The sequence below is a fragment of the Carassius carassius genome, chromosome 19 (genome assembly GCF_963082965.1).
Source record: "Carassius carassius chromosome 19, fCarCar2.1, whole genome shotgun sequence".
Taxonomy (NCBI): Eukaryota; Metazoa; Chordata; class Actinopteri; order Cypriniformes; family Cyprinidae; genus Carassius; species Carassius carassius.
The window spans coordinates 13,073,850-13,100,875 of NC_081773.1; the positions used below are offsets into that span (position 1 = coordinate 13,073,850).

The 27,026-nt window shown below is 37.8% G+C and overlaps 1 protein-coding gene across 1 annotated transcript in view; it reads left to right on the forward strand.

Annotated features, from left to right (window-relative positions):
• The window catches only part of pth2ra (parathyroid hormone 2 receptor a), a 58,480-nt gene extending 32,647 nt beyond the window's left edge, over nt 1-25,833 (forward strand). Inside the window, exons 8-13 of the mRNA XM_059499357.1 lie at nt 6,636-6,696; nt 12,667-12,733; nt 19,010-19,104; nt 21,914-22,052; nt 23,078-23,119; nt 25,177-25,833. Of these exons, the coding sequence (XP_059355340.1) occupies nt 6,636-6,696; nt 12,667-12,733; nt 19,010-19,104; nt 21,914-22,052; nt 23,078-23,119; nt 25,177-25,566 (794 nt within the window). The 3' untranslated portion in view covers nt 25,567-25,833. The remainder of the gene's footprint in view (nt 1-6,635; nt 6,697-12,666; nt 12,734-19,009; nt 19,105-21,913; nt 22,053-23,077; nt 23,120-25,176) is intronic.
• The last annotated feature ends 1,193 nt before the right edge of the window (nt 25,834-27,026 follow it).

Here is a 27,026-nt window from a genome sequence, read left to right on the forward strand (position 1 = left end):
TTTAATTTTCGGTGGACTGTACCTTTACAAATTGATTCAATAGATGAAAGTACAAATTCTGTGACAGTGGGATATTCATACATAGACTGACTTCTCACCTATTTCACGAAATTATAGGAAAATGTCTTAATGACAAATAGATTTTCATGCTAGCAGATCAGATCCAAAACAGCATGTGTTCCAGTTGAAGGACATGAAATGAGCTCCATTCCTTCGGTGGTATCATGAAGAGAATGTAGTATGAGTCAGGGCACACATTATTTCAGCGAGATAATCCCAGACTCCCACAGTTACCCTATCATCGCCATGGGAACTGGTGTCTGAGAGGAGGGCACCCTCGACTGACACGCTTACCCTCAGAACCAGGCAGTTTTGCTTCTTGATATGCATGATGTGTTCATGGTTTTTCTGAGGTTATACCATGCATCTTCTCAACAGGAAGCAAGATTTTTCATTTAGTGGCTGAGCCACTCAAGATTAAATATGCATGGTTAAAATGAATTAATATTAAAATTTGTTGAATAATACCATCATTATGGGTTTTCCAAAAGCAGAGAAATATTAAAAGTGAAATTTTAGTATTATTATGGTTTGCATTTCAGCATCCCAGTGTCTGTGGGAACAAGGTTTCTCTTTTGGTCTTAACTTTATTTTAGAACATAATGATTCAGTCAAGTTGAGGTGAATAAATGATAATCTGTCTTATCTTAGTTTATCAATTTTAAATGAATTGAGTAATTAATGTGCAGAAAAAAATAACTATTAAAGATTACATATATATATATATATATATATGTAATAAGAAAAAATAATACATATACATATATATATATATATATATATATATATATATATATATATATATATATATATATATATATATGTATATGTATTATTTTTTCTTATTTACTCTTTATTATATATATATATATATATATATATATATATATAAAATAAAATATTTATCCATCCATCATCTTCCGCTTATCCGGGGCCGGGTCGCGGGGGCAACAGTCTAAGCAGACTTCCCTCTCCCTAGCCACATCTTCCAGCTCTTCCGGGGGGACCCCGAGGCGTTCCCAGGCCAGCCGGGAGACATAGTCCCTCCAGCGTGTCCTAGGTCTTCCCCGGGGCCTCCTCCCGGTGAGACGTGCCTGGAACATCTCCCTGGGAAGGCGTCCAGGAGGCATCCGAAATAGATGCCCGAGCCACCTCAGCTGGCTCCTCTCGATGTGGAGGAGCAACCGGTCTACTCTGAGCTCCTCCCGAGTGACCGAGCTTCTCACCCTATCTCTAAGGGAGCGCCCAGCCACCCGACAGAGAAAGCTCATTTCGGCCGCCTGTATCCGGGATCTTGTCCTTTCAGTCATGACCCACAGCTCATGACCATAGGTGAGAGTAGGAACGTAGATTGACTGGTAAATCGAGAGCTTTGCCTTACAGCTCAGCTCCTTCTTCACCACGACAGACCGGTACAGCGACTGCATTACTGCAGAAGCTGCACCGATCCGTCTGTCAATCTCACGTTCCATCCTTCCCTTACTCGTGAACAAGACCCCAAGATACCTGAACTCCTCCACTTGAGGCAGGAACTCTCCACCAACCTGAAGTGGGCAATCCTCCCTTGTCCGACTGAGAACCATGGCCTCGGACTTGGAGGTGCTGATTTAGACAGGTCTGACTTACTGCCGGCAATGCAAACCAAGCTCTTGCTCCGGTCGTACAGGGACCGAACAGCCCTAAGCAGGGGGCCGCCGACCCCATACTCCCAGAGCACCCTCCACAGGATGTCGCGAGGAACACAGTCGAATGCCTTCTCCAAATCCACAAAACACATGTGGACTGGTTGGGCAAACTCCCATGAACCCTCCAGCACCCTGGAAAGGGTATAGAGCTGGTCCAGTGTTCCATGACCGGGACGAAAACCACACTGTTCCTCCTGAATCCGAGGTTCCACTATCGGCCGAATTCTCCTCTCCAGTACCCTAGCATAGACTTTCCCGGGGAGGCTGAGAAGTGTGATCCCCCTATAGTTGGAACACACTCTCGGGTCCCCCTTCTTGAAAAGAGGGACCACCACCCCGGTCTGCCAGTCCAGAGGTAATGTCCCCTAACCGCCATGCGATGTTGCAGAGGCGTGTCAGCCAAGACAGCCCCACAACATCCAGAGACTTGAGGTACTCGGGGCGGATCTCATCCACCCCCGGTGCCTTGCCACTGAGGAGCTTTTTAACTACCTCGATGACTTCAGCCCGGGTGATGGACGAGTCCTCCTCCGAGTCCCCAGCCACTGCTTCCTCAATGGAACACAAGTCGGTGGGATTGAGGAGATCCTCGAAGTATTCCTTCCACCACCCGACGATATCCCCAGTTGAGGTCAACAGGTGCCCATCTCCAGTGTAAACAGTGTTGGTAGGGCACTGCTTCCCCCTCCTGAGGCGTCGAACAGTTTGCCAGAATCTCTTCGAGGCCAACCGATAGTCTTTCTCCATGGCCTCACCGAACTCCTCCCAGGCCCGATTTTTTGCCTCCATGACTACCCAGGCTGCAGTCCGCTTGGCCTGTTGAAGATCTCTCTGACAGGGGGCTCGGCCAAACGTTCCCAACAGACCCTCACAGTACGCTTGGGTCTGCCGAGTCTGTCCAGCTTCCTCCCTCGCCATCGGATCCAACTCACCACCAGGTGGTGATCAGTTGACAGCTCCGCTCCTCTCTTCACCCGAGTGTCCAAGACATATGGCCGAAGGTCTGATGACATGACCACAAAGTCGATCCACAATCATCGACCTCCGGCCTAGGGTGTCCTGGTGCCATGTGCACTGATGGACACCCTTATGCTTCAACATGGTGTTCGTTATGGACAAACCGCGGTTAGCACAGAAATCCAATAACAGAACACCGCTCGGGTTCAGGTCAGGGGGGCCTTTCCTCCCAATCACGCCCCTCAAGGTGTCACTGTCACTGCCCACGTGAGCGTTGAAGTCCCCCAGTAGAACGACGGAGTCTCCAGTCGGAGCACTTTCCAGCACCCCTCCCAGAGACTCCAAGAGGAGAAAACGACAGTGAGAGACCTATTCCCGACTCGAAGGCGCAGGGAAGCGACCCTCTCGTTCACTGGGGTGAACTCCAACACATGGCGGCTGAGCTGGGGGGCTATAAGCAAACCCACTCCAGCCCTCCACCTCTCACCATGGGCAACTCCAGAGTGGTAGAGAGTCCAGCCTCTCTCAAGAAGTGTGGTTCCAGAGCCCAAGCTGTGCGTGGAGGTGAGCCCGACTATCTCTAGTAGGTACCTCTCGACCTCCCGCAAAAGCTCAGGCTCCTTCCCCGCCAACGAGGTGACATTCCACGTCCCTAAAGCCAGATTCCGTGTCCAGAGATCGGGTCGTCAGGGGTCTCGCCTTCAACTGTCGCCCGATCCACTATGCACCGGCCCCTTACGCTCCCTCCCTGCAGGTGGTGAGCCCACAGGAGGGCGGCCCCACGTCACTTCTTCGGGCTGAGCCCGGCCGGGCCCCATGGGGGAAGGCCCGGCCACCAGGCGCTCGCATATGAGCCCCAACCCTGGGCCTGGCTCCAGGGTGGGGCCCCGGCTGCGCCATGCCGGGCGACGTCTCGGTCCTTGATGTAAATGTTAACATGAGGGGTTTGTGAACTGTTCTTAGTCTGGCCCGTCACCAAGGACCTGTTTGCCTTGGGAGACCCTACCAGGAGCATATAGCCCCAGACAACATAGCTCCCAGGATCATTCGGGTACTCAAACCTCTCCACCACGATAAGGTGACAGTTCAAGGAGAGGTAAAATATATATATATATATATATATGTACTTTCTGTGTTTACCCTAATGAAAAACCGTGGGTAAACAAAAATGTTCGCGCGAAATTGCATGAGAGGACAGTTGCTTTTAAATCCGGGGATGATGCTCATTACAAGATCGCGAGATACGAGCTTAGGAATGCAATTAAATCTGCTAAAAAAACTACATCGGGAGAAGACAGAGCGATATTGTTCTGAAGGGGACTCTAGGCGTGTTTGGCAAGGCCTACAAGTGGTCACCAGCTATAAGGCCAAACCTAGCGGCGTCATAACAAGCTCTGCTTCTTTCCCAAATGACTTGAACAACTTTTATGCTCGTTTTGAATGCGCTGCTGAGGCATTGACGCGGGCAACATCTCCAACTGGGGATGTGCATGTTAAAGTACCTTCATATGGGAACACACACACAGACATATCATCTCCCGATGGGGTTACCCTTGGCAGTCAAGCATATCAGGTCTCAGTTGCCGATACTTGTAAAGTTTTTAAAGCTGTGAAAATTGGGAAGGCTGCTGGGCCTGATGGCATTACTCCGCATGTCTTAAGGACATGTTGTAGTCAACTTGCATCTGTTTTTACTGATATCTTTAACCTGTCACTCTCTTTTTGTATGGTTCCGAATTGTTTTAAAAAAATCAATAATAATTCCTGTGCCTAAGAAAACAACTGCCACCTGTATGAATGATTTTAGACCTGTAGCCTTGACTTCTGTGATAATGAAGTGCTTTGAACTGCTTGTGAAATCATATATTAACAACTGCATTCCTGTCTTCACTGATCCATTACTATTGGCATATAGATCAAATAGAGTTGTGAACGATGCTGTATCATTGGTTTTACATTCTGCACTTCAACATCTAGAGGGTAGGGATACGTGTGTCAGGATGCTGTTTGTTGATTATAGCAGTGCCTTCAATACCATCAGACCTTCCATTTTAATACCTAAGCTGTTAGACCTGGGCCTCCGTACTTCCATCTGCAGGTGGATACAGGACTTTTTAACGGGCCGTTCTAAGACAGTTAGAGTAGGCACTACATACTCAGCCCCAATAGTGTTAAATACTGGAGCACCTCAAGGCTGCTGTCTTAGTCCTTTATTATATAGTCTGTATACTTATGACTGTATTGCAAAATATCCCACAAATAGTATTGTGAAATTTGCAGACGATACTACAGTGGTAGGACTTATTGACAGCAATAATGAAACTGCATATAGGGATGAGGTGAGTTATTTGATCATGTGGTGCTGAAGAAATAATCTGTCCCTGAATGTGGGGAAAACTAAGGAGGTCATCATAGATTTTAGAAGAAATAAACCCACACATACACCTGTCTACATCAATAACTCTGCAGTTGAAATTGTTAATACTTTTAAGTTTTTAGGCATTCATATTTCAGACTCCCTTTCATGGTCTTTCCACATCACCTGTGCCATTAAGAAGGCACACCAGAGGCTTTACTTCTTGAGGTGTCTTAAGAAATATGGTATGTCACTAAATATTTTTAAAAAAAAATTACCGTTGTACAATTGAGAGTATACTGACAGGTAATATTGCAGTGTGGTTTGGAAGGGCTACTTCAAGTGAATTGAATCTTCTGACAAAGGTGGTTAAAACTGCATCAAAAATTATTGGGTTTCCATTGGAATCACTACAGGATATTTATTGGAAACGCAGCACTGGGAAGGCACTGAGTATTATACAGGATGTCAGTCATCCGGCACATAGTCTCTTCTCCCAACTCCCATCAGGGAGACGTTGGCAGAGCATCCCAACACGTACGTCACGTTTTAGGGACAGTTTTTATCCACAGGCTGTAAGGCTACTGAACGATAGTGTAAGAGGAAGGAGGGCTGAGGTTTGAGCGTATGTTTTTAAATGTATTTTTATTCTATTCTATTCTATCTTATTTATTGACTGGTGCTGAGAGAGTGCTAAGGCACATTGTATTTCATTGCTGTGGTACTCTGTACGAATATGCATATGACAATAAAACTGAACTGAACTATATATATATATATATATATATATATATATATATATATATAAAATATTTATATATATATAAAATATTTATATAAATATAAATTAAATATATGATACACTGTCCCTGTAGTCCTGTCAGCTAAAGATTTGAACTTGATTTTGTTTACCAGGCTGTGTAAGGATGGGCATATAAAAACCATGATCAGAATCAAAACATTTTTTTTTTAGCTAATTTATGAAACTATTGAAAGTAAAATAAATAAATACATTTGACATTCTGCCAAACTGAAATATTCAATCAAGTTTCCGATGTACCAGACAGAACAGATGCGCTTCCTGACCAGTGTTTGGAATGTAAAACACTCCATTGGCAATAAGTAAAAAAGCTGTATTTTTTATTGAGATTACTCCACATGATATCCATCTATGAGTGCAAATCTCTGCAGGTGCTCTTGAAACCCTGGGGAGACGTTGAAGTTTCAGTCATGCTTCAATGCCTCCTTAAATAGACATTTTAACATCCATTAATTAATGTTAGCTTTTATTCATGCCATTTATTGTGGTTTATGGAATGCATACTAAATTACTAAACTAAAACAGCATTGCATTATAGTTAGGATAGCCCACATAATATCAATGGATGTGATGTCAGTGAAGTTTCAGTTCTCCAATTACTTCACAAATTCAGTTTAGTATCATTAGATGTATATTTGATATTAATTGTGTTGATATTAGATTGATAAAATTACCACTAGCTTTACCATAATTTTCACTTACTATTCAATGAAATACAGTTAATTGAAATATACCTTTCACCTTTGTTTCATTTCAGGTGTTCCCGCTGTTTTTGTTGCAGCTTGGGCAGTTGTCAGGGCAACGCTGGCAGATGCAAGGTAAATTCATGTGTTTAGGCCCCATTTATACTAGTGCATTTTCATTTTAAAACAGTGTTTTAGAATTAAAACGATCCGCGTTTACACTGGCGTTTCAGCTGCATTCAGAAACCAACTCCGTCTACACTACATAACCGAAAACGCATGTCACGTGACCATTCATGCACACTGGGCATGCGCGTAAAAGTGTAAACAAGAAGTTGGTTGCTAGTCACAGGCAGGTTCAACAATGAGCAATGATGTCTTTGTGTGGACAGATGATAAGGTGGAATTGTTACTCAAAGTAACTAATGATTACAAGGTGGCCGAAAATGTTGATTGGGAGTCATGCCAAAACAAATACAAGGTGGAAAACGCAGAGTAGTGTAAACAATAGGCGTAAACGTAGCAAAAGTTATGCCTTTTAAAACGAAAACGCACCAGTGTAAACAGGACCTAAGACTTGACCTCATGTCCTAATCATATTTGTAGAATTGAATATAGGGGCGTATATGGTAGTGTTTGTGAAAGATGTTATGGGTAAATATACATAATGGTGATCTTGGTAATAAGGCTGAGATAGATTATGTCTATTTTAGCATTTTTATCATATTTATATGTATGTGTGTGTGTGTGTGTGTGCGCGCGCATGTATGTGTGTGTGTATATAAATATATATATATATATATATATATATATATTAGGGGTGTAACGGTATGCAAAAATCACGGTTCGGTACGTACCTCGGTTTAAAAGTCACGGTTCGGTTCATTTTCGGTACAGTAAGGGAAAGAAATGCAAACATTAAACTGCAGGTTGTTTATTACTATAAACTTTTTTTAACAATTTGTTTACACTTTTTTGAAATACTTTTTAATAAAATATATATAAAATAAAAAAAGATTAAGAAATAAAATACTGCTGCAAAGTTCTCCACTAAATAAAATACTCTCAGTCTCAAACCAATATCATATAATAAAATATAATGAAAAATATAAATAAATAACTATGATTACAGTGCAGCATTACCAATTCCAGCTTGTAGGCCTGCTCATATTTAAAAAATATATATAACTTTTCCAAAGTGTAAAGTGCAGCATGAACAGTTTCAGTTTTGAGACCTGCTCAGATTTCGTTATTGCGTTGGACCGATCGGAATTAAGAGCAAAGGTCTGTTTAAATGCCGACGGGAGCTGCGTTTGAATTACAATCGTTTTTTTTCCTAGTTGTAGTGATGTTCACACTTGCGTGATGCCTTTTGAAAACCTTAGGCCGGGGACACACTGGCATATTGCACCTGTCAAACACCGTCAATACTGTTGACGGTGTCCTTTATCAGTAGGCTTTATATTTATGCTCAACATGAAGTATAAATATTGTTGTAGTGAAGAAAAGATCCTGGTCTGTCGGTGCCTCGGTGGTCTCCCTCTTTGTCACCTACAGTAGCAGCAGCGCAGCAGCGCACCAGCACCGCGTCAGGCACGATTCTGGTGTGTAAAGACACAGAAAACGCGAAGCTGGTGTCACGCAACTGACAAACAGCAGAAACGCCACGCTCACGCCACGCAGCCAGTGTTTCACCGGCCTTAGAATCAGCTGCAGGGCGGGATTTCCACTGAACGCGAAGACTTCCGCCACTTAATATGTTCGTTTGGAAACACAAAAATGTATATGCTCCGCAAACAAAATATTGCATTCGGTCATTCGGTACACACGTGCACCGTACCGAAAGCCCTGTACCGAAACGGTCCGGTACGAATACATGTACCGCTACACCCCTAATATACATATATATACACACAAACACACACACACACACACACACACACACATACACACATATATATATATACACACTTACGGGCCACTTTATTAGGTACACCTTGCTAGTACCGGGTAGGACCCCCTTTAGCCTACAGACCTGCATTAATTCTTCGTGACATAGATTCAACAAGTTGATGGAGACCTTCCTCAGAGATTTTGGTCCATATTGACATAATAGCATCAAGCAGTTGCTGCAGACCCCCACCCCCCCACCATCACACCACCACCAGTCTGAATCGTTGAGACAAGGCAGGATGGATCCATGCTCTCATGTTCTTTACGCCAAATTCTGACCCTACCATCTGAATGTCGCAGCAGAAATCAAGATTCATCAGACCAGGCAACGTTTTTCAGATCTTCAGTTTTTAAAAAAAAAAAAACAATATATATATATATGCACATACACACACACACACACACACACACACATATACATATACATACATACATATAATATCTTGCGAATATGCATTTTTATATTATATACTTATATGTATATGTGTGCGTATGTATATATGCATGTGTGTGTGTATATATAATATATATGTGTGTAAAAAAACAGCCCTGGTTACAAAGAAGATTAAACAATTTAATGCTGCAAAGTACTTTTTTTTTACTATACAGAAAAGTGAATAAAAAGTGGGCACATAGATTGTCTGCTAACACTGAACAAGGAAAATAATAAGTGTGTTAAAATTGTCAGCATATTGTTTAGTACTTTATGTTTAGTTTGTATAGTTCAAATGTGAATTATCATTGATGATGTGGCAACGCAGAGCTAGTGCTAGTTAGAAATGAATTAGATGAGTCAGTGTTTGTCTTGGATCTGTAAATGTTTGTGTTCTTATGTTAAAACGCCACTGGAGTGTTCAAGCTGTTTATCAACAGATCGTCTTAATGAAGTGGTGTTTTCAACTCACAGTGATGATGTACCATGCCTGAGGCGTCATCTTCCCCAGTTTTATTTTCAAACACTCGCTGAATGTCATTGTCTTACTCCCTCGACAGCACAACTTGCATTCTTGCAGCTTATGGTATAAAAGTAAATGTCTTCAAGCTACAACTTACTGCTTTTCAAGGGGAGCGTACTTTATCAATATAAGGTTTTGTGTTATAGCTGTAGTCTTTTTTTTTTACTAGTGTTGTTAAGAAGGCCTACTTTAACTGAACACAAATAGTATCTTTATCTTGATCTTTAGTGTATCTTAAACTAAAAGTCACACTGCATAATACGTTTCAAGAGGGTCACATACAGGTGTCACATGACATCAGTTAACCTTTTGCAATATTAGGAAACATCACAAATTAGTTTATATTTTTTTATTCTTTTCAGAACAAATGTTCTCAGAAATTAAGGAAACAATATTGTTACCCCTAAGTAGCACAAGGAGAATTTATTAATAAGACAACAATAGAGGCTGTTTACAAGACTATTAAAAGACCCATCTGAAAATAAGAAATGAGTAAAGAACACATTAAGCACAGCAAAATGCTTTTTAGATCACAGCAGAAAAAAAAGCCTCATTTACACTTTTTCTCAATCAATTTGACACATTTTTCCAAACTCAGGTCACCATTCTCAAAACAGTTAACACAGTGATCGGAACACTTCGTAATTGTCCTAAACGGATTGTATGTTTACATTCATTTCATACAAATTACAAATCATGCAAATCATTTCCTCGAAACAATGTGCAGAAAAACTCAATAGTTACAATACAACACAACTCACCAATTCTTTAAAATATCCAGGAGCACTAAAGTGTCATATTTATAAATATTTAGTGTAAATACACTGCAATTAATTTATTTTTCAGATGCACATGAAAGTCAAGATAAATAAAGTAATTCAGGATAGTCCATGTATACAGCAAACACACACACGTGTATATACGATGCATAATTTTGTGTTTGGATGGCTATGCTAATTGTTTTACATTGCATTACATTGTATTGTAAGTACATTGCATTGGAGAAAAGTAAGGCTGAGAAGTAAAGGGAAAAAAACGGTTAGGTTAAAAAATTACGATTGGTTGAGATGACTTGGGCCTCTTACAATAACTTTACAGTGGTTATTTACAGTGAAAATAACATATTTTCTTAGCGATATTTTTAACGATATGCCATTTACACTAAGCTGCAATAGCTATAGATACTGTTTACACTGTTAAAAAAAATTCTGCTACATGTTGCAAATAATCTGCATCTCAGTATTATAGTGCATTATAAAACAGTACGCAATAATAAGGTATTGAGTGTTAATTATAATTTTAATCAAATTATTAAATGGATGCCACCTTATTGGCACAATAAAGCCCTCCATACATCTACCCTAACCCTACCCGATAAAATAATTTTCTGAGTTATGAAAATACTTAGAATTCTGTTTCTTTTTGTCAAATGCAGTTTAAGTACCATATGTATTTTTTTGAAAACAAACAATTTATTTTTTTCAGCTATATAAATAAATATTTTTTATTATAAATTATAAATTATAATTATAAATTATTTTTTCTATATAAATAATTTAATCTAAACTAACATACATTAAATTAAGATTGTGTCAGAAAACAAAAAAACAAGAACAATAATTAAGTAACTGAATCATTTGAAAATTAATTAGACTGTTGAAATGTTTAATTTCTTTTGAATTAACATCCTTTGTTATTAAAGATAAAAATAGCTTTACTCTGACATCTAGTTGATCTCTTATTCCACTTGAGTAAAAGCAAACAAAACATTGATTTAGAGAAGGTGAAAAGTGAGCTGTCAGTCTCCTGACATTTGTCAGTTGTGAGTGATGGTGGGTTAATGGCTTTCTGCAAGACCATGAGATATAACACTCTGAAAAGCAAATGTGAAGAAGATTACATGAATCATCAAGCAGATCTGATTTGCATTCTGGTAGCGTGATCAGTGCTGAGGTCATGAGATTGATTCCCAGGAAATACACATGCTGATATAACCTATGAATACATTATAACTCACTCCGGCTGCCAAATGAGTAAATATGAATGTTGTCTGGGTGTTTGATATTCCACATTCATCTCAATATGTGTGTACAGCATTTATTCTGAAATATGACCTATACATATTTTTTAATAAAACATCTCTAAAGACACTGTAGAAAATAGGTGTTAATTGAAACAGTAAGAACCGCTTCTCAGAAATGAATTAAACCTCTAAAGAATATTATAGATTTTTTTAAAACATCTCAGTGTTTGCACTCTTTTGTAAAAAAATAAATAAAAAAATAAATCAATAAGTTTATTTGTTGTACATGTTTTTTTTTTTTTTTTTCATTTTTTCACAGTAAATCACTGTAACGTACTGCATTCTGTGGCATATCGCTTCAGGATACTCATATGTTGTTGCTGTTGTTTTTCAGATTTATAACCATCTGGTCTGAATATTCAGATTTTGTTTTTTCACATCATTTTTGGTTTAAGTGTTGCCTTGTACACAAATATTGTTGATGTCTTTCTGCTGTGAAGCTTGTTTTATTTACTCTTGTTATGTAAAAAGCAGTGACACAGGCTAATTTTATTGCATCCTTGTCAGATTTCATGTGACAGAAACAACAGCACTCTTTCATTTGTTCCTTTATGTGAAAGTAGTGTGAACTATCACATGACTGTGTGGACTACTACACTGCCTGCAGTACCCTTATTTAGTAATAGAGGATAAATAAAAAATCAATTCATAATTCTGAGGTAATTAATAAAGAATTTTCATTATGACTCTAGTTTTTTTCTCCAGACTGCATGCATTCTGCTTCCTTTGCAGTATATCCTATTTATGGATATCCTCTGCACCACAGATTATCCATTCAGCTGCACATCATAGTAAACATTTGTAATGGGATTATGAATGCGAAACAAATTGGTGGTAAACAAATGGAAATGAGTTTTATAAAGCACCATTTTATAAAGCAAAGGAGTGGGTCAGTGACTTCAAGGAAAGAGAGAGACTAAACTAGGTCCTTTTGATCTATACAGAATGCACAGTGAAGTACAGTAGATCATTACTGTGTTAGCACTGCCTCTGGGACTGGAAACTTATCTGCCTCTCAGCCACTGTCTCGGTCTGTGCCTTTTAAATATCTCCTGAATCATAATCCATGTGTGCTGGATAATTTATCATTCGATCTGTCTTTAATCTGTGCAGATGCTGGGAGCTGAGTGCAGGAAACATCAAATGGATCTACCAGGTCCCCATTCTGACAGCCATTGGGGTGAGTAAAAGTGATGTTAAAAACTGTCAGGCTCTTAATAAACACAGCATGAGAACTAAGCGACAGCCTGGGAAACAGTTCAAAGACTGAGGCAATTTTCCCTGAGGAGGGAGAAATCGTCTAACTTTACTCTTTAACTTAACTCTTTTCTGCTATTCACTACTGCAAGATGAAAAGCACTTTGGCAAAGAAGGCAAATGTCAGAAGAACTGGCAAGATCATTACCATAATTACAACGTGCATGTATGTGTTTCTGCCAGTTCTGCCAATTACCGGATGCAGACAATAACATGATTCAGACATGGGCACAGTCAGGAGAGACCGAAGTGTCTCAGCGGGGGTGCCTCATTTTGCCTTTCTAGTTTATTATGTTCATTTAGAAATAATGAATTTAAAAATGGAATTTATTTATCACTTTTTAAATTGAAGTGATGATTTACAGCTGCTGATTTAACTATTCAGATAATCGACTGCCAAGGTAACATTAGCCATGCATACATGTAAGGTAAGTACAGTGACACCAAATATATATACATATATCAGACCAAGTGGTGACTCAGAAATAAATCTTGGTGTTTTTGCTCTGAAAATGTGTTTTTAGTTCTCCTCAAGGTCACACCATTTAACTCATAGTGTCCATATAGTTCACATTAACTTGGAACATACTATACAGTTTGACAATCAGTTTTTGACAATACATTTATTACACAATATACTGTTTAAAAGTTTTTTTTTTTTTGAGAAATTATATTATGCTTTGACTTTTATATTGTTACAAAAAAATCTAATAAATGTTGTTCTTTTAAATTAGCATTAAAGAATCCTAAATATAAATACTATTAATGTTTCCACAAAAATATTAAGCAACACAGATGTTTTTAAAAATAATAAGAAAAGTCTCTTAGCACCAAATAAAAATATTTGAATGATTTCTAAAGGATCATGTGACATTGAAAACTGGAGTAATGGTTACTGAGAGTTCTGCTTTGCCATAAAAACAGTGATTTATTATTTTGCAATATAACTGTCTAACTGAGTTCCTGTGGCTTAGTTGTAGAGCATTGCATTAGCAGTGCAAAAGGTTGTGGGTTCAATTCCCAGGGAACACTCATACTGGTAAAAATAAAAACCTGAATGCACTGTAAGTTGCTTTGGATAAAAGTGTCTGCTAAATGCATTAATGTAACTGTTTTCTCCAGTATTTTTGATCTAATAAATGCAGCTTTCTTGAGCATGACCTGCTGTTTTTACATCTACATATATCTATTACAGGGGCAAGGGAGTCAGTGCTTCCTTAAGATATTTGATGAGAATAAAATTTGTTGTGCAAAAATAAAACAATGGCAGTATTATAAAATATATAATTAAGAAGTGTATGCATCACTAATATTTCTAAAGAAGCCTAGTCCAACAGCAACACCAGCAGGTAAAATTACAGCACCTCTCTCGCTTCCCCTGAGCCCATTGATTTTTCACAGACCCACAAAGCATGTGGTGAGTTTGGTGGGGGGTAATTGAGAATGAATGGGGGAAAGTTACATGAGAAGAGGCAATGCCTCCATCGCAATATGACTGGTTATATTCGGCTGTGATTGATGCATGTGATAAATCGTTTATGTCAAAATTAGACTTGAAATGGTCTATGACCACTATTTACCGAATGAAGAAAAAATTAAAAGTTAACTGTTAAAAAGAATAGCTGCTCATAAGTTCACAAATAAAATGTATTAAGTTGTTATTGCCTTGAGTTATTATTTGGAAATAAATGCAAATGCTTTTAAAAACACTAACTTAATAAGATCCATTTGTGGCTTTATTAAATACAATGTGGATTACACTGTTAATGTAAAAATATAAAAATCTGATTGTTTTTTTTTTCTTTTCTTTTTTTCTGAGAGTGCAAGTAATGTCTGTTTAACCAATATGTGACTAGGATATGAATTTACATTTGATAAAAAAAAAGAAAGAAAGAAAGAAAAAAAATCCTGGCTTCAGAACCCCACAATATATACAGTGAGTCAATATTATGCTGATTATGCAGTCAACTATAATTTATTTTGCTTCTGAAAATGACAGCTGCTTCTCAGTCAAGGCCCTTGAAATTGACTTAATGCCTCTTTTTTTATTCTAAAAGCTACACTTGTAGCAAGCACTGAAATTTAATGTACTCATCCTTTATCACTCGAGATTCAGTTTTTCCTCATTAAAACATGGCTGTAACCAGTATGTGTGGTCCAGCATTTTGATGCTTGCTCACATGATACCATCGCTTCTGTACATCCTTTTCCTAACAGCTGCCGTTGATTGCATGCTGCTAGCTGCTTTCTGGGTAATCTACTGCCATCCAGGTGGCAGAGAGGGTCAGAGCTGATGTATTTCTGAGTGCCCTGTCATGAACAGAGAGTGATGGATTCACAGATACTAAAGTGGCTGAACTGGCTGGCCAGGCGAGAGAATCGTGAGAAAGAACTTTCCGCAGAGTGATGCAAGTCAAAATGTCTAACTAAATGTAATGGTGCTCTCTGGTTCTCCCACTAAGGTACAGAGATGCCATATGGCAATAATTAAATTCTACTCATTTCCTTGTTATTCTGAAAAATACAATATATTGCAATTAAAAGGGCAGGCCTTAAGGTAGACAATGATGTGCTGTTTTTTTTAAAGACACATGACATTTGAATGTCTGTCCAAACAATTTTTCCCCCGTCACCATTACAAGGAAGACACCTGTTGAATTCCTCCAGGAAGTGCTCTCTTAACCCCATTTCCTCATCATAACCTCATCTGTTCTCAGGGTTTTTTTTTTTTTTTTTTTGTGGCAGCATTTTTAAGCAAATTAGATATTTCATTCAAAATTTAACTTTATCTAATGTAGTTTTATTGTATATAGAGAAAATATTAATGAATTCATATGGCAACGCTGTACCACAGTGGAATTGCAGTAATATATATCCCCATTGAAATTTTTAATAGATAGAAGCATCAATAATATGATTGCAGTTATTTATTTTAAGCGTTTATTGGAGTATAGTTGTTTTTATGTATAAATAGCAAAATATTTTCTTCTTTTCAGAGAATGTATATCGCAATATTTTACAGAAAGGCCAAAGAAGGCCAATAGTGAGAATGAATTAGCCTTCAGTGAAGGTTAAATGATAGAGGTCCACTTATTTTTGGTTTGCATGTATTTCAGAGTATATAAATGTATAAATTTAGGAAATGTGCATTTAAATAGAAAATAAATCATAATTTTTAGATAAACTACTTTTTTGACCATTTTCCAATGTGGTACAGTGTTGCCATATTGCAATGTTTCCCTAAGATTTGTATAATTGAAGCTATTTCATGTAACAAAATCTTTTCTAAAAATGATTTAATGACTAGAACATAATGCATACCATAGTAGGTTAACAGCTTAACAAATGTTTGTTGATCTGTAGATGTACTTTACATTCTGTCATCATATAATGATCCTCATGTCGTTCTAACTTTCTTTCTTTCGTGAAACAGAAAAAAGTTTCAGCTTCTGTGAAGTGAAATTGAATATATATTAGGACTCATTAAACTCCACAAATGACAAAACAAAGCACCTAAAAATTGTTTTAAGTTTGTTGAAAAGACCAGCGTTGTTGGGTGCGTACAATAACCATGGTTACCCATTAAATATCTTCTTTTATGCTGCACAGAAGAATGTCTGTCAAAGAGGTTTGGAACGACATCAGGGAATACATTTTCAAATAAGTCCAGGTCTTACTAAAGCCTTCATATCACCAGGTGTACCTGGACAGTACTGAACATTTTCCTTGAGTCAGCATGATGTGCCTGCAGTCTTCAATTATGTTTTGGCCACATCCAGTCACCTAGATGATGCCATCATGACACTCTCTGAGCAGGAGAGAAACTGCTCTGACTGCAGATGCTCCTCTGCATGACCAATTTTATTTTATTTTTTTCTTGAGATAACAGACTTTTTTCTTAAAGGGCTTTGGTTGTACTGAGACCATGCGGAGTCATGCTGGCAGAGGTGGAGCCAGGACTTTTGACAGGCATGAGTGGACCAGGACCAGCACTAGGATGGGCTAATATCTATGGAATTTACTATTTTTTACTTTGAGCAAACAATATCTACTATATATCTAATAATTATTTGAAACTGAATCACAATAGCCATTTAAAGACCCACAAAAAACTGGAATTTTTTAAATATTAATTTAATATTTTTATTAATTTCCAGAGGTTGTAGGTCTCAGGTTGGCTTTGTTGCTTTTGTTTTTTTACATTTACTATAATATTTGTAAATTTTCATTATTTGTAAATGTAATTTACACTCATGCATTAAATATATATTTTGTATTAATTGTTATTTAGGGATTATACATGCTGTTTGCATGGCATCATATCAAGCATTTGAGGGATGTGTTCATGTGTGGATCTTGTGTGCATACATAAATAGACTCGCTTGCAATAGTTGAAGGTTTTAGTATTAGCCGTACTGGTGAGGGATTAAACTGTGTACATCCAACTGTTCTAATATCTTTTGTGCACATCAAGCAAATGTTGTATTCTGTGGGGATGATGAAGCTGCCTCAGCATGACTACTTTTATCCACAGCTTTGTTTAACTTGTGCCAGGCAGCACAGCTGGACTTCTCCTTACAAGTTACATGCACGAAGCGATTGAAGTTTGTGTGGTTGGTGTGTGTGGTTGTAAAAAAATAAATAAATGATTCCAGCTTTAAAATGCATGAATTTTTTTGGCCCAGAAAAAAAAAAAAAAAAAAAAAAAGACTCAAAATCACTGAACGGTCCTCAGTTCCATTTCAGGCTGATCTACTCAGACACTGCAATGATGCCATTTCACGCTGTGTCATTTAGGTTCACACATTTACAAACACTGAAAGATTAAGCATTTAATCATTTTTTGAGAGACTTATTTTTAGACATCTCACATACATTGAAAACCTTTTTTGTAACTACTGTATATGGTTGTAAAACATGAGAGCGATTGATAAGGCAATTCATTTATTATGTCCAACCTTTCCTTCTGCCACACAAGTACTATATAATTATAAGACAATTGCTGATGTACAGTTTAAAAATACTGTACAATACATTACTATACTGTGATACTAATGCTGTTATTCAAAGGCATTGTGACTGTTGTGGATGGATGGATTACAATTAGTAGGAAAGTCAAATGTATAATGAGAGTAAAATCTGGCCAATGATGATTCATATGTTGCAAACTGTAAAAGCCCATTTACATTTGCTCCCATACGCCCACTGAACAGATGGTGGAAATGGGGGCATTTTCTCAGAAGGGGTCATTTAAATGCGTGATTGCCATGATTGAAGAGTGATTGAGTTTTCCTGTTGCATGTCAAAGAGCACCGCAGGTTCTTAATGGATGAAATGTGATGGGGTTTTGTTTAGAGATAATACCAGTCATTGTTTGTCTTTTCAGCAATTTGAATGTCCTCTTGTTCTTTTTGAATAATAGAAATGTATGCAAGCATTGCAGTTTAGTCAAACTATTTATGTTCACTTCTATAGGTCATTTTCAAAGCTCCATCTGTTTGTCTTGCCTTTTGCCACCCCTGAACCAAACATCTGTTATCATTAAGATTTTTTTAAACAAAACATTAATTAGCAAGACTGACTTTTGTGGTTACTGGACGAATGTTTGGACACTGTAGGAAGTGCATCTTAATATCGCTTTGAAACATTTTTGCATACTTTAGTCTTTTCAGGTATTCATTTATCATGTGTGCACTACTTGGTATCATAATTCATGTTGCTCAACAATGCCAGTGTTTGTAGGAGAGCTATGTATGTTTCTTCATTAATTATTCATGCATAGCTAAGCAATCTAAATAGCGCTAAAAACATTTCTTAGTACATAATAGAAACAATATAAAATAATTTCTGAATAATGATACACACCAAATAATGCATCTATATGCATTTTTTGTGTGTGTTATTGATTCCAGACTGAGTTTAAAATCTCATGCACAGACATCCCACTCCTTATGATTAAGCAGATGGAAATTAGCATATTTCAAATGACATCCCTGCTCATTTGGGAAAAAGCAGCCAAACACATCACTTAGCCGGTCATCTGCCAGTGACCCTTCTGTGAAAAGCTTTATTGTCCAGATATGCATAATGGATAAAATCCTTGGTCCCATTACAGTCTTTCAGTTACTCAAATAATAATTAGGCAGGCAGCAAGTGTCACCTTTTACACAGTTATTTCTCTTTGCTCTTTCTTTCTCAGCTGAACTTCATCCTGTTTGTGAATATTGTGAGGGTTCTCGCCACCAAGATCCGCGAGACCAACGCAGGCAGATATGACACACGGAAACAGTACAGGTTTGTGTATCCACTTCCACTGAGCCTGTTTTTATCCATTCAAGTGCCTTGAAATTGTGAATTCAGTGTTATACCAGCCCAATTTGTCTGTGTCATTACAGCAGCATCATATCTGCTATTAGACTGCAAAGAATGGAAGCTGTCCCTACAGCAACTATTTATTTCCTTCTGTAATTTAGGCAAAATTTTTCATCTGACAGCTTAAAGGCAGAATCACCTATGGCTAAGAGATGTGATAATAAGCTTCCCCTACGCCTACTCATTCTGCAGTTTGATTCGGATTGTGGTTTCCATCATTCCATCATGTGCTGTAATCAGTGTAGCATTTCACTGGATATTATAGATTTGATCTTGTTACATGCTGAAAGAAAAAAAAATGCTTTTACACCCTATAAATGCACATTTGGCTTTGGCATGTCAAAATGTTATTCTGGATGCTCCCTAATAGAATCCAGTTTGGAGCAAACACATTGCCAATAGATGACACTTTGTGCGACTAATAACAGTCATCAATTTGATCATTGCTGCCTCCCCGCCAATTAGCATCATGAAGAGTCACAGGTGTCAGTTTGCACAGCTGGTAAAACAGACATAAAGACAAACAGTCATATTTGCAAACACGGTGAATAGTGCATTTTGCTCAGCCAAAGAGAACTTTGTCATAAATCTAACAGAAATAAATCTGTAATGCAAATGACCTCGAATGCTGGTACGTCACATCATTTTGACTCTCATTTGGTACAACGCTCCTTTTACTGGAACACTTTGGTTGATCAAACTTGGCGGGGATTCAATTAAAAGAGGATTTGTACCTCATGATCTTCCAGCATTGCTTTTTTGCCAATTATTTTTCAGGATAATTTTCTTGACCAATTTGTAAGACATTTTAACCTGTCTGGCAGGCAAGGCGTAGCATTAAAAAAAAAAAAGATCTTGCACTTGTCTTTATTCTGCTTAAAGCCACACGGAGGTGTGTGGGATGTCATTAATCAAACGCAGATTAAAGACAAACTCGAATTCGTAATATCACAACTACATCACACACTGTACTTGGCCTTATCGGCCAACACAAATACCTCACTGAGATCAAATTTGTATTACATGTTGCTTGACTGGGGATATTTCAACGGTGGTCACTTGGCAGTAAAGATTCTATGTTATTATAAACAGGGTGAAATTGTCATTTCTTTTTTCTTTTTGACAGTCTGACAAATAATACAAATTAATCAAATGCCATCATTTACTCACCTTCATGTCATTCAAAATCTTTACGACTTTCTTCTTTGGAACAAAAAAGATGTTAGGCAGAATGTTTACACTTTTTGTGATGCCCTATATTCCTAATCGACTGAATCCATGTGATAACTTTGTAGTGAAGAGGATGATTCTTAGCAAAATATGTTTTTAGTTTGTGAAGACTTAGACATATAGCACACAAGGTGTACAGACCTCTTTAAAGGGGTCATAAAATGCGTTTTCAAGCTTTCATTTCACTTTGGAGTGTTACAAGCTCTTGGTTGCACAAAGAAGATCTGTAAAGTTGCAAAGACTAAAGTCTTAAATCCAAAGAGATATTCTTTATAGAAGTTAAGAGTCAACCACGTCTCCTTCTAACAAGCTCCTACATGTCTGTCACTATGTGGGAAGATTTGCATATTGCTGCCCAAATGTTCTCACAAAGAAAGGTGTAACTTTTATTCTTGCTGTTGCTTTTGCCATGTAGTGGAGTCTCTGTATAAAAAGACAATATAACCAGTAATTATGTCCCCACTGGATGCAACAAATGCCTATTTTAAAATGGGTTTAGTTGTTGTTGTCGTCTTGTCACGTCAGGACACACGGCATCACAGTATGGTTTGGGTGTAATATTTCCATCACACGCTTGAGGCATTCAGCCAATCACAATGCACTGGATAGCTGGCCAATCAGCGCACACCTCGCTTTTCAGAACAATGTGCTTTGTAAAAAACACGCATTTCAGAAAGGTATAAAGGAGAAACAATAATGTACATTATACATTTTAACCTTAAAAACACATTGCATTACACCAAATACCCCAAATAATGTTATTTTTAGCAACATCATATGACCCCTTTAATGATGCTTTTATACTTATAACATTCATCCCCGTTTACATTATTGAAAATACCAGCCTGAAGATTCTGCTTAAAGGTGTGATTACATTAGTGGAACTTTGTAGCAAAACATGTCTATTGTCAGTAGTGAAGCAGGTCACTTCCAAACCAAACAGCTTGGTTAACAGCAATTGGTAATGGGTGCACCATGGTATTTAATAATACCATAATATATATAATAATAATGATATTATGCAGCGCCTAAAAATAGGCTACCGTTGGAAGTTAGCTGGGGTCTATTTTCAGACGCTGTGTAATATCATTATGCCGAAATGAGATTATAGTTCCTAGCCATATCGGCTTAGAAAATCACAACTTGTCATTCTCCGCCGGTCATAGTAAACAGTGCAACTAGAGAAGAGTCAAGTGTTAAATAGGAAAAATATTGAAACTCTTTGGTTATTTTTGAAAAATGAGCCTATTTTCAAAAATAGTGTAGTGTTCTTTTAAATCAGATGGGAAATCTGCATGGGGAAATTAATCACTAAGTGTCCCCATGCAGTTTCCAATCATGCTGATTCCAAATGACATGACAACATTTCGCTCTCTGAAATTTGCTGTATAAAGGTAACTGCAAATTCATACAGGTTTGGAATGGTATGAGGGTGAGTAAATAACTGATGTTTTGTTTTATCCTTTTAATTCATAGAACATTTTCATTTCTCTCTGTTCAGGAAGCTTGCCAAATCCACGCTTGTGTTGGTGCTTGTGTTTGGAGTGCATTACATTGTGTTTGTTGGGATGCCACACACATTCGAAGGTCTTGGCTGGGAGGTGCGGATGTATTGTGAGCTGTTCTTCAATTCTTTCCAGGTACTTGGAAACAATGCCTTTAAAGCACGAATAGCTAATGTAATCTGTGATCTCTGCAAGTCAAGATGCATATGTTTTTCTTTTGATAAATGCAAAAATCGAAAAATCATAAATTCTAATGTGTATATTAGCATAATTTATATAAATGTTGTGCATGCATTTTGCATGATTTATTATTGATTTGGATTAAACATTATAAAAAAAGAGAAGGAAAAACACTCTTTATTTGCAAGTCAGTGATGACATGAAATGTGTAAACTTTTCTGGCAACGTTTTTTTTTTTTGTACTAAGAAAATCCTTAGCTATTGCAGAGGAAGAATTAGGAAAAACATGTTTATAATTTCATCACCTCAGAAAAAGTATAATAATAATAATTAAGTCACTTCGCTAAAGAAATTAATGTTAATGTTCTATTACAAACCTTGTTGCAAAGGAAATTAGGAAAAATTGGTTTCTTTGGGAAACGCTCAGATATTTAGCACTGGTTGTACAGAATATGCATGGTACTAATTTACAACTAGTAAATATAATTAAAAAGAAACATCCACCCACAGGTGTAGAGAATTTTGCTTGCATGTAAATGCTTGTTGCACAAACTACTAAAACATTAAATGTTTAAGTAGCTTATAATACAGAGAAATATTGACAGGTCAATCCAATTCACAGCACTCCAGATAGGCTTGACATCTCATGACACACCATTGATTTCCATTTGAGATGTTCGGTTGTCTTAAATGACAGTTGCTGGTTAGGTTAAGAGTCTTTCATCTGGAGCTTGATGACCCGATTCAGTGCTTGTCCTTCCCAAAAAGAATACATCACTTCCCTTTACAATTGCAGTATCTTCAGAAACACAGTGACAGAACTGGGTAAATTCAATATAATAATTTAATTAAATTAGCATTTAATTTGTTTTAAGGCTGTTAAATATAATACATAAACTAAACAGATGGTCACTGTCAGCTGTAATTAATTAAATACCTAATATAAAAAATAACAACAAATATTTTTGTTTCTTCTCTAGGGCTTTTTTGTGTCTATCATCTACTGCTACTGTAATGGAGAGGTGAGCATCAGCAAAGCTGCTTTACAATATTAAGTGGGTTATCACCGGATGTGCTATTGCATTCTGTGCTATTTTATTATTATTATTATTGTTTTTTGGCACTTTGGCCACTGCACTGTGTCTGCACACACATCAAGACTAAAAATTGTTGCCCAGTCACACATTAATACTTCTTGCTGCTTGTTTTCTGTTATACTAGTGCACAAATAATCATAGACCACACTGTTAAATGTAAAGGTTCTTTATTGGATTCTATGGTTCCATGAAGAACTTTTAACATTCCACAGCCAAAGAATACCACAGCCATAGCACCCTGCAGTCCAAGACTGGTTACCCACTATAGCTAAGACTTCCTGGGAAAACGCTCCAGTTACTTGCATAACCTTGGTTCCCTGAGATAAGGGAAAGAGTGTTGTGTCGTCATTGACGACTGCTTTGGGGAAACTCCTATACATATCCAGTAGCGCCGTGCTATAAGCACATGAAGAACTTAGCCTGCTCTGCGAGCTTAGCCCAGGAATACTCAGCGAGGGCTCCATAAGCCTGAGCCACAAGGAGACCCGAGAACGTTCTGAGGTCTACTTAAGATAAGACCCGCACCTGCAGGGCAGGGATGCCCAGATTGTAGAATCTAATAAAGGTAGATGACGACGACCAGCCAGAGGCTGCACAAATCTCCCCATTAGAGATTCCACTGGACCAGGACCAAGAGGAGACCTTTCCTATGGTGGAAACCTCAGGGTTGTTTTGTTAGTATGTGGATTGGAAACCTCCTTGAGAAAGTTATGTTTCTGTTGGGTGTTAGTGAGGCCAGCAGGGAGTACTCACCCAGCAGCTGACTCTGTCTCTCCAATGAGATGTTAAACTGGTCCTGACTCTTTGATGTCATTAGCAATCCCAGGGGGGTTCCTTAAAAAAAAAAAAAGTGTAGGAATATAACCCTGGCATGCTGGCCAAATTTGCTCTTTGGTCTCCATCCATCATAACCTCCTACTCATGCTTATTTAAACTGATTGGCTACGTCTCTTGGTCTCCACTCCACCAGTAACCAGTGTGTGGTGGGCGTTTTGGCACACAGCGGCTGCCATTGCTTCAGCCAGGCAGATGCTAGAAACTGGTGATGTTAATGGAGATCCCACCACCCATTAAATCACACTGAATGTTGTGTAGATGTAATAATACTGTTAATTTAAATCTATTGTAAAAGTGCTTTGCAACATATGTTAGTTTTTAATCAAGACCAATCAGAACAAACTGTGAAGTTTTAAGTGTTCTTCATCCTAACTGTGGGGGTAGACTGTAGTTCTTTAATCCGTTTTGTTCGGTTTAGTTGTCGAATGCCAAAATAAAAATTCCTTTTTAATTCCTGAGTGTGAATTTTAATTGAATCAAGGAAGAAGAATTTACTGAATAGTTATTTAAAACAATTCACAGGTAATGCATTCTGTGAAATTAAGATTATTTCACCTTGGTCCACAAAAAAATAAATAATGATAATAATAATTTTATATATAATAAAAATTATATTGAAGATAAAATATTAACTAAACAGTAAATATATTAAACAAACAAATAAAAATAAACAAATGTACAAACCAGCCTTTTAATTTTCTAGCTAAATAAAATTTGTTGTATGACTTTTCAGTTCATGTTAAATCTCCTTCTCCTTCCATACTTGTTTTTAATTTTAATTCTGCATCTTGTTACCTTCCTCAATTCAAATTTAACTGAAATCCAGGAATTTAATTGGAATTTAGGAGAATTATACAATCACTAGGATCCATTTCCCAAAACTTTCAATGCAGTGAGCAAAACCGCAATTAGTGTGGGCTAAACTGTGGATCATTTTTCAGTGCTTTGGTTCAAAATACATTCAATAGCTACAGTAGGCTACATTGTTTTACAAAACATTGTATTTTGGTTCCTGTTGTTATAGTTTTTTTAGGTTATTGTTTTATGACTGACAGTGTATTGAAATCTGCCTTAGTGATTGTATAAAAAAAGTTACTGTGCATTTCAACATCCAGTGTTCTTTAGCATCTAACTCTGATCCACAGGTCCAGACTGAGATCAAGAAAACATGGACCCGGTGGAACCTAGCGTTTGATTGGAAGGGTCCGGTGGTGTGCGGGAGCTACCGCTACGGCTCTGTGTTGATGGGCCTTAACAACAGCACCAGCAGTCAGTCCCAGCTGGCTACTGGGGGCCCTGGCACCCGCTCCACCACGCTTTTCTCCAGCCGAGTCTACCGCAGCAGCGGGGGGCCAACTATCAGTGCCCATGCCACACTGCCAGGCTATGTGCTGAATTCGGATGCTGACAGCTTGCCACCATCCATACCTGAGGAGCCAGAGGACAGTGCAAAGCAGGTCGATGACATCCTGCTAAAGGAGTCCCTGCCCACGAGGTCAAGCAGCGGTCTGGACGACGACGAGGAAACTCTGTAGATAATGGCGTGGTAATCGCTAAATTGGGTGTAATAGCACACAGGGAATTTGTTAAAGAGCAAAAATGACAGTTCATCGCCTGCAGCACACACTGCTTTGGGTGGCAACAGCACCTCTACAACGGACACTTCCTGTTCAAGCTGTGACACATAGTTTTTTTTTTTGACACAATGTCATGTGCAGACAGATTGATATGTTCATGGCAAGATATCGTCACTCATCACTATAACAAAAATACTGTTTACAGCAATGGAAATGCTGATGGATGAAATTGTTAGCAGAGGTGGAAAGAGTACAAAAATATTCTACTCAAGTAAAAGTACCATTACATTAATGAAATTTTACTTTTTACAAGTAAAAGTACCAGTCTAAAAATCTACTCAAGTAAAAGTAAAAAGTAGCTCATTTAAAATTTACTCAGAGTAAAAATTACTTAGTTGCATTTTAACAGTGGGAGGGAGTCAAAAATGGGACAGGCCAAGGTTGTCAAACTCAGTTCCTGGAGGGCCACAGTCCTGCACAGTTTAGATTTAACCCTAATTAAACACACCTGATCAAGCTAATATAATCATTTAGGTTTATTTGAAAACTACATGATATGTGTGCTGGAGCAGGGTTAAACTCTGCAGGGCTACGGCCCTCCAGGAACTGAGTTTGACACCCGTGGGATAGGTCTATTAATCTCAAACTAGTTGTTTTTAATTAAAGGAATCAGTTATTTAGAATAATAAAACATTTGGGCTGTTACCAGGCAAATCAGTATCAACAAACTCATCTTTTAATGCAGAAGATTCATTGGAAGTGGCATTTAGATGTATTACACTGTTTAGTGCAGGACAAGAATGCATTTAACCTGCAGTTACAAATGCATGAATAATGTTTTGATATACAAGACATAAAATTTTGAATACTCATTTGAAATTATAAGAAATTAATTATTTAAAAAAAATCAAAAGATACTTTAAATGTGAAATTAAAATGGCCAGTATGTGTCAGCAAGTCACTGTTAATAAGTGAGTCATTGCGATTGAACCGAATCATTTAAACGGTTGATTCATTCAGGAACGAAACACTGTCACGTTCCTCAGAGACGCAAAACTGTGCTTTGGTGGATGTGTTTGGAATTATTTTCTGTTGTAGAAATAGAGCTAAAAAAGGCAATATGGTGTCTAAAACGCAAGTCTCTTAATTAACTTGTTTACTGAACTGTTATATATATGTATGTATATATTCATGATGATCTTTGGAGGAAAAGATGGCATTCTTTGTGTGATTTTGATTTAATATATGAAATTATATAAATATGTGAATTTTCTGCCCCTATATCTTCAATTTTGTGATCATTCTAAATGCATTTTAGGAGACTGAATCACACAGTGAAAGAACGCACTATAAATGCGCGCGCACATCATTAAAACAAAAATAGCACACTCCTCACCACGGTCTTTTTGGCTAATTTG